The 17,409-nt window shown below is 46.4% G+C and overlaps 1 protein-coding gene across 1 annotated transcript; it reads left to right on the top strand.

The window, feature by feature from the left end:
* The first annotated feature begins 3,608 nt into the window (after nt 1–3,608).
* Nucleotides 3,609–4,007, top strand: LOC123450401 (probable calcium-binding protein CML16). The gene has a single exon (XM_045127677.1). It carries the CDS (start codon nt 3,609–3,611, stop codon nt 4,005–4,007), a length of 399 nt encoding a protein of 132 aa, XP_044983612.1.
* The last annotated feature ends 13,402 nt before the right edge of the window (nt 4,008–17,409 follow it).

Below are 17,409 nucleotides of genomic sequence, written 5' to 3'. Positions count from 1 at the left end.
AAAAATGTTCATGCATTTTAAATAATGCTCGTAAACAAAACTAATGCTTGTGATTCAAGTATGGTGAATTTCAAGTATATACGAATAACCGTACATAAAAAATTCCTTGTTCATAAATATGGTGAATTTCTCTGTAATGAACATATGAGATATTTATTGTCTGTATATTCCCTCCGTTCCTAAATATAAGTCTTTTTAAAAAATTCTATGCACTACATATGGATGGATATACACATGTTTTAGAGTGTAGATTCACTCACTTTGACCTATATGTGATTTATCTATACTACTATTAAACAAGCAAACTAAAACTTTTTTAAAGCCACCCCGCAGATGTACCCAGCCTAATTACCACCGTCATATTAGCCCCACCGAATAAAATCTAATGCATACAATTAATCTAATCCCGACCTATGTGTGCAATTAGCAATTTAATAGGACTGAGCGCATTCCACCCGCACAGGAATATTCCACACGCGTCCGATGCGCGTCCCCTCTCCCCAGATCCCCGCGGATCCGCCTGCAATACGCGGCTGGATTCCACCAGCCTCGATGGTTCCCCATGACCCCATCTCTCTCCCCTCCTCGCCTCCGCTACAGAACGCCGTCGGGCGAAGCTTGGCTTGCGTCGGCGATGTCGGGATCGCTCTCCTCCCCCGAGCAGTATTGGTGGTGTGGGACAGAGTAGGCTTGGCTTGCGTCGCCGGCACCGGTGTCCCTCTTCTCCATTGAGCAGTGGCGACCGCGCGAGATGCAGCGGATTCGACCTCCGGCAGCAGCAGCGCGGGACGCAACGGGCTTGGCCTGCCCTGGCGGCGGCAGGGTCCATCTCCTTCCCTCGAGCAGCAGCGGGCTCGCGCTCCATGATTTATTCGATTTGGTTTTCTGGTTTGTACTGTGTGCAGACTTGGAGTCATTCATTATAATGCCTCTCCTTTGTTTGATTCTGGTTCCAGCTTTGATCCGGAGCACCAACGCGACCTCGGATAAAGCCCAAGTGAGTAGCATTTCCCCAGCCGATTTTTCTTCATGTGAGGTGATTTGTGGCTTTTGTTTCTACTATTAGGCACATATATAACAGAACTCAAGGAAGAATTGAAGCTCCTCAAGAACCTTTCGCACCACAATATTGCGGTGAATCAATGAATTTCGGTTACATATTAGATTCTGTATTTAACTTGTAGCCTGCTTAATCCATTTTATGTGGTTTCAGAAGAGTTACCTTGGGACTGTCCGTGAGAAAGACACACTGAATATCTTGTTGGATTTTATTCCCTACACACTGCACGCCGTCGTCCGGCTCTCACCACTCCAACCTCCATGCTGCCATTTGAGAACTCCTCGCCTACCTCCTCCCAATCTCCACCACAAGATTCTTCCATCCACGCAGCATAGAGTCTGTCTCAAGATTTTCCCTGTGCAGGTACAGAAGGTACCTTCCTCTCCTGATTTTGTAGATGGTTGTGTACTACTATGTGGTTAACCCAAAACTTATGCTATTGTTTGTACAATAGGATTGTATATGATAAATGGATTGAACAATATACATGTATTTATAATTATTAGCATGTGGGACGACATTTAGAATTTGATTGTCTGTTTTGTGCACTGTGTTGGTAAATTAATTTGTGTAATAATATGTTCAATACAGATCCCAAACAAGGAGTACACACATTAATTTGTGTAAAGCTGATTGTGAATGAATTCATATTTATCTTAAGGTTATTAAAATACTTCATATGAAATTAAACTTATCTTTTCTTCATTAATGTATAGGACAAGAAGCAGAGTTGTGTGCTTGTATGGAGGGAATATTCATTGCCATTCGGAGATCAGAATTGCCTATTTGTGTGGAATTGGACCCGCTATCAGCAGTGAACGTGCTCAAGTAGAAGGATATAGACAGATAAGTATTTACATCATTGATTGCTGAGATCAAATATCTTTTTGCCTCTTCGTATGACTTGTATTACTCATATCAACCATAGCCAGAATTTGGTTAGTGATTTATTGGCTATGTATGCTAGAACTGAAAGTAGAACAACAGTTTGGTTAGGTTCCAGACTGTCAGAGGTAGTAAATCTTTGTATGCGGATTGTAAAAATGACGCTATTTGAGTAATACTTCCTCTGTTCCTAAATACAAGTCTTTTTAGAGATTAAACGATAAACTACATATGAATGTATATAGACATACTCCATCTGTATGTAGTTTGTAGTATAATCTCTGCAAAGACTTATATTTAGGAATGGAGGTAGTACAAGTTTTTACCCGCAAAAAAAATATAGGACAAGATGTTCTCAACATGCATGATCTCAATACCATTTGTTCAACATTCCATGCCTGATAAGCTTTCATCAACCATGATTGGGAGAGTTGCTATCTCGCGCCCACGCTGGAGCGACCGATTTCAGACAACTTCAAAGTTTCCTATTATGCTAATTGAGGGGAGAAACGTTTGCAGCGCCGGGCCCCCACCCATTGAAATAGGGGTGGGGGATTTAGACCGAGCGTTGGGATGCTTGGACGCGTAGGTGTAAACTCCCCATGTGTTGGATCCTTTGGTATTTACTTTCTGATTAAATGAATCAACTAAAAATATGACCAACCACGTCAGTGCTTGCAACCACAAAGGGAATGTGTTAATGACTGTTGCTTTAAACATCTTGAGATGAAGCAAAGCGGTGAAAGCCGGAGCCTGAGCGCAGGTGTGTTGTTAGGCCACTGATTGTACGTGACACTAAAAACTATTTACTAATAGACTATTGTTTCCTCTAACAGAAAAATATATATGACATCAATGATGTGTTGTCAAAAAAATATTTGGAGGTGGACGAGAGTGGGTTGTATTATTTCGGTGCATTGACATCCTCAGCGCGCTCGAGTCGAAGCATTCCCCTCCCGTTTGGAGCGGTGATATATGGATGCAGGGACCCACTATCTTGATGACAGAGGAAGTGGCAAACTCTCGCCGTAATTTTCCCCTTAGCGGGAGAAGTTAGGAGAGAATGAACCATGACTCTTTGATATTACGTGCGTTGCACGTGCATGCTCACTAGTATTAGAAATTTTAAAAACACTTATAATTAGGAATGGAGGGAGTAGTCAATATAGAATCATTTCCATAATGTTTATTTTTTCTAATGCAAATAACCCTCGAAGCCCACACCCACCCCCGAAGCCCACTACAGCCGTCCCCCAGGGCAGGCCGACACCCACCTCCGAAGCCCACACCCACCCCGAAGCCCACTACAGCCGTCCCAACAACCCTCCTCAAAATGACCAAACCACCCCCACCTCCAATACCCTCCACTACACGCACGCCCGTAATTACCTCGAACCTCCAGCCCCGTTTTCGTCATCACACCAGCACACTCCGCTTTCACATGTCGGCGGCTTCCACAACACTCACACCACACACACTCAAACAGCAGCTCCCACAACATAGCACTGGGCGGCGGCTAGGGTTTTACCACCTCACCCGCCCCTATCTTTCCTCCAATCCAACCCAGCCCATCGTCCATGCCAGCGACCTCCTCCTAGATCCGATCTCCTCGATGACGACCCCTCGCAGCTCCTCGCCGCCGCTGCCGCCAAGAAGGCCGCCGATGAAGAAGGTGTTATCCCGCTTCGACACAGACGGGGACGGCAGGATCTTTCCCTCGAAGCTGGCGGCCGTGTCGTGCGCCATCGCGCCGCCGGCCACCGAGTTGGCGGGGGGCCGGGAGGTGGCGTCCATGATGGGTGAGCTCGACACCAACCGCGGCGGCTACGTGGACCTCGGCGACTTCTGTGCCTTCCACGGCCGCGGCCGCGGGGAGCGCGAGCTGGACGCCGAGCTGCGCGATGCCTTCGACGTCTATGACATCAACGGCGACGGCCGCATCTCCGACGCCGAGCTCAGCAAGGTCCTGTCCCGGATCGGCAAGGGATGCACCGCCAGGCCCCGCACCCAGCGTCGTCCCTGGCCGCTGATTGCGTCTCGTGTTGCCGCCGATGGTCGATAGAGGAGAGGGACCCCGTAGCCGCCGACGAAGGCAGAGCCTGCTGCATCCTGCATGGTCGTCGCTGCTCGATGGAGGAGAGAGACCACGCCGCCCGTCGATGTAGGCTGAGCCTGCTGCACCCCGCTCTGCTGTCGCTGCTCGATGGAGGAGGGTTGTGTGCCGTCGGGCGTGTGGGTACGCCCACATGCTAACAAAATTTATCATACAAGTTTAACTTTGGCTGGCTTTTATTCTGTTTATCATCTTATTCATGCTCTCTGTGGACACTCCAAACTGCAGAAGTGGGAAGTGTACGCAGACGATACATCCAGTATAGAACAAGAAAATTGAGGGCTCGTGGGTTGGTTGCATTGCCAATGACGCTAGTGAAAGTTGGCTGGTATTCGGCACATCTAGCTCATACAGATACTTTTGTTAGATGTACCCAAGTTTTTCGTATACACTATGTATCTTACTTTGTTTTGAATTGTACTGTTCCGAGGCATGTGGTACTTCTATGTGCTGCCCTCCAAGCTTGAGTATTGATATGCTATCTGTTGTCATGAGGAGTCCATTGGAGACTCTAGAACCAGAAGAGATCTTTCTTTCTCTCATGATTAGAAAACACAGTTATTACTCGTCATGTGTGCTTGCACTTATGATGCATTGACTCAAGAAATAGAAGAGATCTTTCTATTTTCTGAAGTCAATCTCAATTGTTCACCTATCCTTTTATACATGAGTAGAAGTCCTAATAAGAGAAAACAAACTATGGTACCCAAACAGTAGTAGATATCAATATCAATATCTGAGCTATAACGATTACCTGATCTTTATGGCATGGACGATGTGTTTGAAAACACTATTAACTTGTAAGGTCTGCTTGTTCTTGATATATATTGCATGTGCTATATAGCTCCTATCCAAACTTGTAGAAGTCTGCGTCAGTAGAACTTATACTTAATTTTTAAATTCTCTATTTTGTTATGTGGGTTGATGACACCAGTTAATCATGCTCTCTCTCTCTCTCTCTCTCTCTGTGTGTGTGTGTGTGTGTGTGTGTGTGTGCCCAGGAAGTGGCATGGACCCTCAGCTATCGCGAAGTTTGATCTTGTGGAGGGCGAGAATATCGATTGATGGATGTATGGAGCTTGTAGTGCCACTTGGTCCTAACTGGTAAGTTGGTGGTGTGGAGTGTTGTCTCATTAGTTGTTTGTTTTGGTACTATATAGTAGTCAACTCCAGTAGCACCCATACTTAACTTTTTAATTCTATTTGGTTTTTCTTTTATTTATGGGTTGAGGCCAGTAGTTGATCTTTGTTCTCTCTCTCCGCCCAGGTTGTGGTGTGGTTCAGCACCGGCTACATCACCATAAAGGACATGGTGGTCACCGGCATGCCCATCAAGATCGTCGGCGTTGCCGCTCTCACGGTCCTACTATTTTCTAAAGTCATGTGTGCTTGCACTTATGATGCATTGACTCAAGAAATAAAAGAGATCTTTCTATTTTCTAAAGTCAATCTCAATTGTTCACATATCCTTTTATACATGAGTAGAAGTCCTAATAAGAGAAAACAAACTATGGTACCTAAACAATAGTAGATATCAATACCAATATCTGAGCTATAACGATTACTTGATCTTTATGGCATGGATGATGTGTTTGACAACACTATTAACTTGTAAGGTCTGCTTGGTCTTGCTATATATTGCATGTGCTACATAGCTCCTATCCAAACTTGTAGAAGTCTGCGTCAGTAGCACTTATACTTAATTTTTAAATTCTCTATTTTGTTATGTGGGTTGATGACACCAGTTAATCATGCTCTCTCTCTCTCACTGCGTGTGTGTTTGTGCCCAGGAAGTGGCATGGACCCTCAGCTATCGCGAAGTTTGATCTTGTGGAGGGCGAGAATATCGATTGATGGATGTATGGAGCTTGTAGTGCCACTTGGTCCTAACTGGTAAGTTGGTGGTGTGGAGTGTTGTCTCATTAGTTGTTTGTTTTGGCACTATATAGTAGTCAACTCTAGTAGCACCCATACTTAACTTTTTAATTCTATTTGGTTTTTCTTTTATTTATGGGTTGAGGCCAGTAGTTGATCTTTGTTCTCTCTCTCCACCCAGGTTGTGGTGTGGTTCAGCACCGGCTACATCACCATAAATGTAACATCCCAATTTTCCTAATTGGGAATGTTTTACATTGTAGCTAAGCATCTATGCATATTGATTGAAATAACTTTAGCACTTGAATTTCTTTCGTCTTTTGATTTGCATTTCCATTTTTCCTCGCACGAGAAATGCCCGGAGAAATACTCTCCTGCACGCAAGAGAGAGAGCGGAGGCAAATGACCCTCCAAAGTGCGGGCAATTTCTAAAATATTGGAGCCAAGAAAATCCAAAGATCATTTGCAAAAATATTCGCAAAAAGAAATAAAGCATTTTGAGGAATTTCTGAAAAAACATCTTTTTAAAGTTTTTATTTTTGCTTTGGAAAAATGTTATTCGGGTAGAGGATATTTTTCTGATTTTTTGGTATATAATACCATATATTAAATATTTTGATTTATTTCCTTTTATTCGCTTTTGATTTTCTGTTTCGAAAAAGATTTAAAAATAGGAAAGTCTGTTTTTTTAGGAGCCACCTCCGTGAGCGCGTTTTAAGGCCATGGGCCGAATCTCCACCGCCGGGACCGAATCCCTTAGGATTCGGCCGACTGACCCTGCCCCGACCCCCTCTCTCTCTATGCGAGTGGGACCCGCCGACCGACCCTTCTCCCACCCCGCGGTCATCTCCCTCCTCCCCTTCCAAACTCCTGCCTGAGCCCAGCCAGCATCCCAGGAACTCGGGATCCACCCGATCTTCTCTACTCCTTCCTTCCCCAAGCCCCCTCCTGGCCTATATAACAGCCCCGGCCGCCGCAGCCCCGTTCCTCCCACCGCCTCGCCGAGCCGCCGCCGCCCCGAGCCCCTGCCGCGACGCCGGCGAGCCCGAGCTCCTCCACTTCGGCCCCCCCTGGCGCAGCACCCCGGCGCCACTCCCCGCTCCGCCCGACGCCCCCCCTCCGTGGAGGACTGCCGCCGCCGCCTCCCCGTCCCTCCACCGCCCCCGGAGCCCCTCCCCCTCGCTGGCGATGCCACCCTCGCCGGAGTTGCCTCCCACTGCCGGTGAGACTCCCTCCTCTTCTCTGTTGTTTCTTCTTTTTCTTTTAGTAGCCCTGAGATCCTTATTCGATGGTGTAGATTAGTTCCTAGAATACCCTTTCGGTTTAGATTAGAAAACCGTCGGTTTTATTTCACTTATTCTTTAGCCAGTAGTTTCGGTTAGAACTAGGCCGTTTGCTCCTAACGTTTGCAACAAACAACCCCGCAGCCTATCGTAGCGCGCCACGTATACCCCCTGTTAGTTAGCTAGTTAGCTTCATTTTTTTCTGTCTAATTGCAAAAACAGAAAAGTTTCTGTTTTGTTTTGGCCATAACTTTTGATCCCGAAGTCCAATGATATTGATTCTTGCTCCAGTAGACTCCAATTTTTCTGTAGTTTCTAAAAACATATAATTTGTCTATGTTTGAAATTTTCAAATATAAGTTAGATCAGATTTAGTTTAAACCTTGTTTTGCCTATTCCAGGATTTTAAAAAATGATTTTGAGTTCATTCTTTTTGCTACTGCTTCCTAGTGATTAAATCTTACTGTGGTAGAAGTTTCAAAATTTTTAAAGTATTTTTTACTGGTGTTTTTAACAGAAACAAGTTTCTGCCATAACGACGCGTGATGAATTCTTTTACTTAGGCTTTAGCAAATCCTTACTTGTGATGTTATTTTTACTTGTTGCTTGATTGAAGTGCTTATGGTGTGTTTTGTGTTTGTATCGGTAGATCATCCGGAGTGCGAAGCGTGTTACTTAGAAGCGCTCGAGCAAGACAACTATCATCAAGGCAAGTCATTTTGATCATGTTATTTTCCTATGTTTTCGATGCATGGTAGTTCACCTTTCTTTGCCCAATTGCATGCTGCCTAGGTACTTGGAAACTTTAGTATAAGTTGTATTATCATGTGGTAGGCACACAACAACCCCGATACTTGGCCCCGGGACGACAATTTCTTAATGCTATGCTTGAGTAGACGGGTTTTCGGTTGAGTGTATATCACGAGTGATGCGAGGTTGATTAAATAATCAAGACCGGCTAAGACAAGATTTTCAAGACCTCGGACACAAGGCAACTCTGGGTGAAGGACGGTTGATCGGCTCCCCGGAGAACCCAGTGGATGCCCGGGATGCTGGGGACGGCCATGACATCTGTGGAAAGCTTCACCCAGGCTCGAAGAGACGGACGGAGACTTCAAGACTCAAGGCTTACCTGCACAGCCACAAGTCATTATGGGCTCTTGCTTGGTTGGACAACGCGGCGACTCTGGACAGGCGGTGCTAGCCGATGTAGAAGAACGGTAGGAATGGATGGGCACCGACAGGGATTCAGAGGGACCCGTTGAAAGACCATGTTTTGATCATCCGGTCTTCAAACACCCTGAAGTGCGAGGACAAACCCGGAGGCGATCAAATCTTGTGGGGAACGTGTGCAAAACTCTGCAGAGTGCCCAACCTAATCGATTAGCCGTGTCCACGGTCATGGACAACTTGAGCCGAAGGCATTGAAATTCCCCTGAACTCTCGACACAACTTAATAATGATGTGGGTGTTAACAACTATTCGAGTACGAGAATTGGTTGGCGGAACCATCTCGTTAACAACAAACAATGTAGTAATATTTTGCTTCCAACCCCTCTTGTTGTAGGATAAAACTGGCTTATGCAAAACTTAGCCCCACTGGCCAAATATGCATATAGAGATAGTTTATTTTTTTTACTCCTCTCTTTGATGACTTGCCGGCATATTCAATATGCTGACCTACACGGCTGCAACGTATCATGTTGCAGAGTACTTTTCTGACCAGGAGTGAGGCTACGATCTACGCTCAGCGACATGCCCTTGGAGTCGGATGGACTCGTCTACCTGATGCTTCCGCTAGTCTTCGTTAGATATATCATGAGATGGCCTTCAGCCACTTTATTATAATCCTTTATTGTAATAAAGTACTCTTTATGAGATTTTGATTAATAAAGCTGTGTGATTGAACTCTTGAATATATACATTATGTACTGAGTGTGTACCAGCATGATCTTGGGATGGTACGGAAACACCAGAGGCTTGACTCGTCTTGAGTCGGGTCGCTACAGAAATGGTATCAGAGCACACGCTGACCTTAGGACGTAACCTCTAGGAATGGAAAAGCCTTAGGAAGAAAACTATTTTCTCTTATGTCTATAAATCTTCTATTTCCTCTTCTGATCATTTCTGACTCCTCTCCGATTTTCCAATGTTTTAGATGGCCACCTTCGTCCCTGTTAAGTTCACGGAGTTTTGCCATCCCGACGCCACTATGCCGTTCGGAAAGGAGCTGGTGCAAATCACCAAGGACTTGAGGATTGCTCTGCCGACTATCACAGGGAAGCCAACTTCGTCTTACCCGGAGGATTCACGCTACAAGATCGAGGTGCACGTTCCCGGAAGGACATTCCAGCCGCGCACTAAGCCGATGGATTTCAAGTTCATCATACCCAACTGGATTCTCGGAAGGGACATGGCGATCCATTGTGCCCTCGGATGTATCAAGGAAGAATACAAAGGCTGCCCTATTTCTCCAGACCTATTCACCGTATCCCGGAGACACGAAGACGGAGAAATCATCTCAAGCAAGACCAAGGACGCTCTCTTGTCTTATGCCCAGACCTTGGAGAAGCACAGCGGGACTCTGGAGCATCGTGTGATCAAGGACGCCAGGAAGATCAAGCAACTATCACTCCGCGAGCTTGAACTAGAAGAAGCAGCCCGGGAAGCCCACTATGAGCACGAACTGGAGGCGAAGGACTTTCTGGAGCGGATCGAGAAGCTGAAGGCTCGAGTTGCATACCTGGAGGAGGAATTGGACATGGGTGAGAACCTTCATCCCGAAGGAGACGTAGCCCCCTTGATCAGCAACGACGAGGACTATGAAGAAAGCTCCATCGAAGGACCCATCACCATGCTTTTCTGAGGAGGACACTTAGACTAGACCACCAAATTTACTTTATCGTTATACGTTTTAGGCCGATGTTTAGGATTATCGAATTTTGTATCCTCGTGTGAATCTTTGTGATGGTAGTGAATAAAATGTGTGGTGTGATACTTGTGTGTTGCATTCATATGGGTAGTGTAATTACTCTTAGACCATTGTTCTATGCTAATCTCACCCCTCCACATACATCAGATGCCTCCGAGACGCGCCCCTGAGTCCAATTTTCCGCCGGAACTCACCCAGTTGATCTAGCAACAAAACACCCTGATGCAGCTGATCATCCAGAACCAGAACAATAACAACAACCGTCACCCACCCCAGGCCGACAATCTCACCCGTTTCTTGAGGTTGAACCCTCCAACTTTCTCCAGCAGCATTGAGCCCATTGTGGCAGATGATTGGCTCCGCAAGATGGAGCGTGAACTTATCACTGCTGGTTGTTCTGAAGCTGAGAAGGTGCGTTTTGCCGCGCATCAACTTGAAGGCCCTGCAGCTGCTTGGTGGGAGAACTACACCACCACTTATCCCATTGCTGGAGTCACTTGGGAGCAATTCAAGCAAGCCTTCCGCACCGCACATGTCTCAGCTGGTGCAATGAGTCTGAAGAAGCGTGAGTTTCACAACTTACGCCAGGGAAATCGCTCTGTGGCCCAGTACGTCGATGAATTCAGCATGCTCGCCCGTTATGCACCTGGATATGTGGCCGATGATGCGGCCAAGCAGGAAAAGCTCTTGGAGGGACTCAATGATGAGCTGAGCATTCAGTTGACTGTAGCCACCTTCAATAACTACCAGGAGCTGGTTGATAAGGCCCTCATCTTGGAGGGGAAACACCAGCAGATGGAGAACCGCAAGCGAAAGTATGGGGTTGGAAAGTTCAACTCCGGCACTCAGCAGAAGCCTCGCTACCCCCCTATTCAGGGAATACCGGGACTGGATCCGGTAAGTTTGGAGGACACGTTCAGCATAACCACCCGGTGCACAACCATGGAGGCCACAACCATGGAGGAAATGGAAACCACCGCAACAACGGCAATTTCAAGAATGGCGGTACTGGCACTCAGCAGCATTCGGCTCCAGCTCAGAAGGATCTGACTCACATCACTTGCTTCAAGTGTCAGAAGACGGGACACTATGCCACTGAATGTCCGCAGAACAAGCAGGGAAATGGAAACGGCAACGGAAACTCTGCAGCAAAGAAGCCCAATCCTTTTCCTCGAGCTCAGGTGAACCACCTTGATGTTGAAGAGGTCTATGATCACCCCGATACTGTGGTTGGTAAGTTTTTGCTAAATTCACATCCAGTATTGGTGCTTTTTGATTCTGGTGCAACACATTCATTCATATCAAGGGTAGTTGTGGAAAAGTATAGTTTGCCAACTAGAACCCTCAGCCAGCCTATTAAGGTCAGTTCCCCAGGAGGCATGATGACAGCCGGGATAGGATGCCATGCTTTGAGTCTCAACATCGGGAACCATAATTTTCCCACCGACCTCATCGTATTGGAGTCCCAGGGATTGGATGTAATCCTAGGCATGGATTGGTTGGCCAAGTATGAAGGGAATATTGATTGTGCCCTTAAGTCTATTTTGCTCACCACCCCCGAGCAGAAGCGGATTAAGCACGTGTCTCAGCGCCCGACACGGAGTAAGCAAGTAAACTCTCTCACGGGAGTAGTCCAGGAGGAAGTACCGATTGTACAGGAGTACCTAGATGTATTTCCGGAGGAATTGCCGGGCATGCCACCCGATAGAGAGATTGAGTTCTTGATTAAGCTATTACCCGGAACAGCCCCGATACCCAAGAGACCCTATCGGATGCCCGCAAATGACTTGATAGAAATCAAGAAGCAAATTAAGGAGTTATTGGACAAAGGGTATATTCGCCCAAGTTCTTCACCTTGAGGAGCCCCAGTGCTCTTGGTTGAAAAGAAGGACAAGTCCTTGAGAATGGTTGTCGATTATCGTGCATTGAACGATGTGACCATCAAGAACAAGTACCCCTTGCCGATGATCAATGATCTGTTTGATCAGTTAGTTGGAGCTCGCGTATTCTCAAAGATCGGTCTTCGATCCGGGTATCATCAGTTGAAAATTCGTGAACAGGATATACCCAAGACAACCTTCACCTTTCGGTACGGCTTGTATGAGTACACGGTCATGTCATTTGGACTGACTAATGCTCCGTCATATTTTATGAATCTGATGAACAAGGTATTTATGGAATACTTGGACAAGTTTGTTGTGGTGTTCATCGATGACATACTGATATTCTCCAAGAACAAAGAGGAACACAAGGAACATCTGCGTCTAGTTCTGGAGAAGCTTCGAGAGCATAAGCTATATGCAAAGTTTAGCAAATGTGAGTTTTGGTTGAAGGAAGTCGGATTCCTCGGACACGTCATCTCAGGAGAAGGAATAGCAGTGGACCCTGCCAAGGTCAGAGCAGTCACCGAATGGGTAGCACCCACTTCAGTCAAGGAGATCCGCAGTTTCCTCGGACTTGACTGATATTACCGGAGGTTCATTGAGAATTTCTCAAAGATTGCCAAGCCCATGACAGAGTTGTTGAAGAAGGAATCCAAGTATGTTTGGACTGAGGAATGTGAAACCAGTTTTCAAGAGCTGAAGAAACGTCTTGTTACAGCCCAAGTGCTGATATTGCCGAACATTCGGAAGGATTTCGAGGTTTACTGTGACGCTTCTCGTCAAGGACTCGGAGGAGTGCTCATGCAAGAAGGCAAAGTTGTAGCCTATGCATCCAGACAGCTCATACCTCATGAGTTGAATTATGCCACACATGACTTGGAACTAGCAGCCATAGTGCACGCTCTCCAGACCTGGAGACATTTCCTGATCGGAAATAGTTGTGATGTTTACACTGATCACAAGAGCCTGAAATATATCTTCACGCAAAAGGAGTTGAACCTCAGACAGAGGCGATGGCTAGAGCTGATCAAGGACTATGACTTGAGATTGCATTATCACCCAGGCAAGGCAAATGGTGTAGCCGATGCGTTGAGCCGCAAGAGTTATGTGAACACACTCACAGCTGGAGGATTACCCCAGGAGTTAGTCGATGACCTCCGAGAGCTCAAATTGGAGATAGCTCCAAGAGGATTTGTTGCCACACTGGAAATTCAGTCCACCTTGACCGAAAAGATCCGCGAGGCACAGAAATCAGACAAGGAGATAGCTGAGATTAAGCAGAAAATGGAAGACGGGAAGGCTAAAGGTTTTCGTGAGGATGAACACGGAACTTTATGGTTTGAGGATCGCATCTATGTGCCCAATGATCCCGAACTCAGGAAGTTGATACTTCAGCAGGCTCATGATTCCCCGTACTCGATACACCCCGGCAACACCAAGATGTATCTGGATCTGAAAGAAAGTTTCTGGTGGACAGTATTGAAGAAAGACATTGCCGAGTTCGTAGCAATATGCGATGTTTGTCAGCGAGTAAAAGCCGAGCATCAGAAGCCAGCAGGTTTGCTCCAACCTCTGCCGATACCCGAGTGGAAATGGGAAAAGCTTGGTATGGACTTCATCACAGGATTACCTCGGACCCGTTCTGGCTATGATTCTATTTGGGTTGTGGTCGATCGTTTGACCAAGGTAGCTCACTTCATTCCGGTGAAGACTACTTACACGAGTGCCAAGCTGGCCAAGATATATATGACGAGGATCGTATGTCTGCACGGAGTACCGAAGAGCATTGTGTCAGATAGAGGGACTCAGTTCACATCCAAATTTTGGCACCAACTGCATGAAACCTTGGGAACGAGGTTGGAGTTCAGTACAGCTTTTCACCCGCAGACAGATGGACAGACCGAGAGAGTCAATCAGATTCTGGAGGACATGTTGAGAGCTTGCGCACTAGACTATGGGTCTAGTTGGGATGACAATTTACCTTATGCCGAGTTCTCATACAACAACAGCTACCAGACTAGTCTGAAGATGGCCCCTTTCGAAGCTCTATACGGAAGGAGGTGCAGAACACCGTTGATGTGGGATGGAGTTGGAGACCGACAACTTTTTGGTCCCGATCTTATCCGAGATTCTGAAGAGAAGGTCAAGCTAATTCGTGACCGACTCAAGATAGCTCAGTCCAGGCAGAAGAGTTATGCTGACAGCAAACACAAGGAAGTAACGTACGAAGTAGGAGACCGAGCATATCTTCGGGTGTCTCCACTTCGAGGAATCAAGAGATTCGGTGTGAAAGGAAAATTAGCAGCTCGTTTCATTGGCCCCTACAAAATTCTTGAACGTAGAGGCGAAGTTGCATACAAACTGGAACTGCCGGAAGGATTGTCCGGAGTTCATGATGTCTTCCATGTTTCCCAGTTGAAGAAATGCCACGCTGAGATGGCCGATGTTCCGTTGAGAGATACAGTGCCCCTAGAGGCCATACAGCTTGACAGTGATATGACGTATGAGGAGAAACCCGTCAGGATTCTCGAGACTGCCAACAGAGTTACCTGCAGCAAGATCATCAAGTTCTGCAAGGTGTTGTGGAGCCACCACACCGAGGAAGAAGCCACCTGGGAACGAGAAGAGGATCTTCGTCGAGACCACCCGCACCTATTTTCTAGCCAACCCGAATCTCGAGGGCGAGATTCATCTTAAGGTGGGTAGGTTTGTAACATCCCAATTTTCCTAATTGGGAATGTTTTACATTGTAGCTAAGCATCTATGCATATTGATTGAAATAACTTTAGCACTTGAATTTCTTTCGTCTTTTGATTTGCATTTCCATTTTTCCTCGCACGAGAAATGCCCGGAGAAATACTCTCCTGCACGCAAGAGAGAGAGCGGAGGAAAATGACCCTCCAAAGTGCGGGCAATTTCTGAAATATTGGAGCCAAGAAAATCCAAAGATCAATTGCAAAAATATTCGCAAAAAGAAATAAAGCATTTTGAGGAATTTCTGAAAAAACATTTTTTAAAGTTTTTATTTTTTCTTTGGAAAAATGTTATTCGGGTAGAGGATATTTTTCTGATTTTTTTGGTATATAATACCCTATATTAAATATTTTGATTTATTTCCTTTTATTCGCTTTTGATTTTCTGTTTCGGAAAAGATTTAAAAATAGGGAAGTCTGTCTTTTTTAGGAGCCACCGCCCTGAGCGCGTTTTAAGGCCATGTGCCGAATCTCCACCGCCGGGACCGAATCCCTTAGGATTCGGCCGACCGACCCTACCCCGACCCCCTCTCTCTATGCCAGTGGGACCCGCCGAATGACCCTTCTCCGACCCCGCGGTCATCTCCCTCCTCCCCTTCCAAACTCCTGCCCGAGCCCAGCCAGCATCCCAGGAACTCGAGATCCGCCCGATCTTCTCTACTCATTCCTTCCCCAAGCCCCCTCCTGGCCTATATAACAGCCCCGGCCGCCGCAGCCCCGTTCCTCCCACCGCCTCGCCGAGCCGCCGCCGCCCCGAGCCCCTGCCGCGACCTCGCCGGCGAGCCCGAGCTCCTCCACTTCGGCCCCCCCTGGCGCAGCACCCCGGCGCCACTCCCCGCTCCGCCCGATGCCCCCCCTCGGTGGAGGACTGCCGCCGCCGCCTCCCCGTCCCTCCACCGCCCCCGGAGCCCCTCCCCCTCGCCGGCGATGCCACCCTCGCCGGAGTTGCCTCCCACTGCCGGTGAGACTCCCTCCTCTTCTCTGTTGTTTCTTCTTTTTCTTTTAGTAGCCCTTAGATCCTTATTCGATGGTGTAGATTAGTTCCTAGAATACCCTTTCGGTTTAATTTAGAAAACCGTCAGTTTTATTTCACTTATTCTTTAGCCAGTAGTTTCGGTTAGAACTAGGCCGTTTGCTCCTAACGTTTGCAACAAACAACCGCGCAGCCTATCGTAGCGCGCCACGTATACCCCCTGTTAGTTAGCTAGTTAGCTTCATTTTTTTCTGTCTAATTGCAAAAACAGAAAAGTTTCTGTTTTGTTTTGGCCATAACTTTTGATCCCGAAGTCCAATGATATTGATTCTTGCTCCAGTAGACTCCAATTTTTCTGTAGTTTCTAAAAACATATAATTTGTCTATGTTTGAAATTTTCAAATATAAGTTAGATCAGATTTAGTTTAAACCTTGTTTTGCCTATTCCAGGATTTTAAAAAATGATTTTGAGTTCATTCTTTTTGCTACTGCTTCCTAGTGATTAAATCTTACTGTGGTAGAAGTTTCAAAAAATTTAAAGTATTTTTTACTGGTGTTTTTAACAGAAACAAGTTTCTGCCATAACGACGCGTGATGAATTCTTTTACTTAGGCTTTAGCAAATCCTTACTTGTGATGTTATTTTTACTTGTTGCTTGATTGAAGTGCTTATGGTGTGTTTTGTGTTTGTATCGGTAGATCATCCGGAGTGCGAAGCGTGTTACTTAGAAGCGCTCGAGCAAGACAACTATCATCAAGGCAAGTCATTTTGATCATGTTATTTTCCTATGTTTTCGATGCATGGTAGTTCACCTTTCTTTGCCCAATTGCATGCTACCTAGGTACTTGGAAACTTTAGTATAAGTTGTATTATCATGTGGTAGGGACACAACAACCCCAATACTTGGCCCCGGGACGACAATTTCTTAATGCTATGCTTGAGTAGACGGGTTTTCGGTTGAGTGTATATCACGAGTGATGCGAGGTTGATTAAATAATCAAGACCGGCTAAGACAAGATTTTCAAGACCTCGGACGCAAGGCAACTCTGGGTGAAGGACGGTTGATCGGCTCCCCGGAGAACCCAGTGGATGCCCGGGATGCTGGGGACGACCATGACATCTTGTGGAAAGCTTCACCCAGGCTCGAAGAGACGGACGAAGACTTCAAGACTCAAGGCTTACCTGCACAGCCACAAGTCATTATGGGCTCTGGCTTGGTTGGACAACACGGCGACTCTGGACAGGCGGTGCTAGCCGATGTAGAAGAACGGTAGGAATGGATGGGCACCGACAGGGATTCAGAGGGACCCGTTGAAAGACCATGTTTTGATCATCCGGTCTTCAAACACCCTGAAGTGCGAGGACAAACCCGGAGGCGATCAAATCTTGTGGGGAACGTGTGCAAAACTCTGCAGAGTGCCCAACCTAATCGATTAGCCGTGTCCACGGTCATGGACAACTTGAGCCGAAGGCATTGAAATTCCCCTGAACTCTCGACACAACTTAATAATGATGTGGGTGTTAACAACTATTCGGGTACGAGAATTGATTGGCGGAACCATCTCGTTAACAACAAACAATGTAGTAATATTTTGCTTCCAACCCCTCTTGTTGTAGGATAAAACTGGCTTTATGCAAAACTTAGCCCCACT

This window comes from Hordeum vulgare, chromosome 4H (assembly GCF_904849725.1).
Source record: "Hordeum vulgare subsp. vulgare chromosome 4H, MorexV3_pseudomolecules_assembly, whole genome shotgun sequence".
NCBI lineage: Eukaryota > Viridiplantae > Streptophyta > Magnoliopsida > Poales > Poaceae > Hordeum > Hordeum vulgare.
The sequence above is the reverse complement of the archived record's forward strand: the minus strand, read 5'-3'. Positions and strand labels throughout refer to the sequence as shown.

Bases quoted from the DNA above. Each gene is read 5' to 3' on its own strand.
- LOC123450401 (XM_045127677.1), top strand. From the start codon at position 3,609: ATGAAGAAGGTGTTATCCCGCTTCGACACAGACGGGGACGGCAGGATC.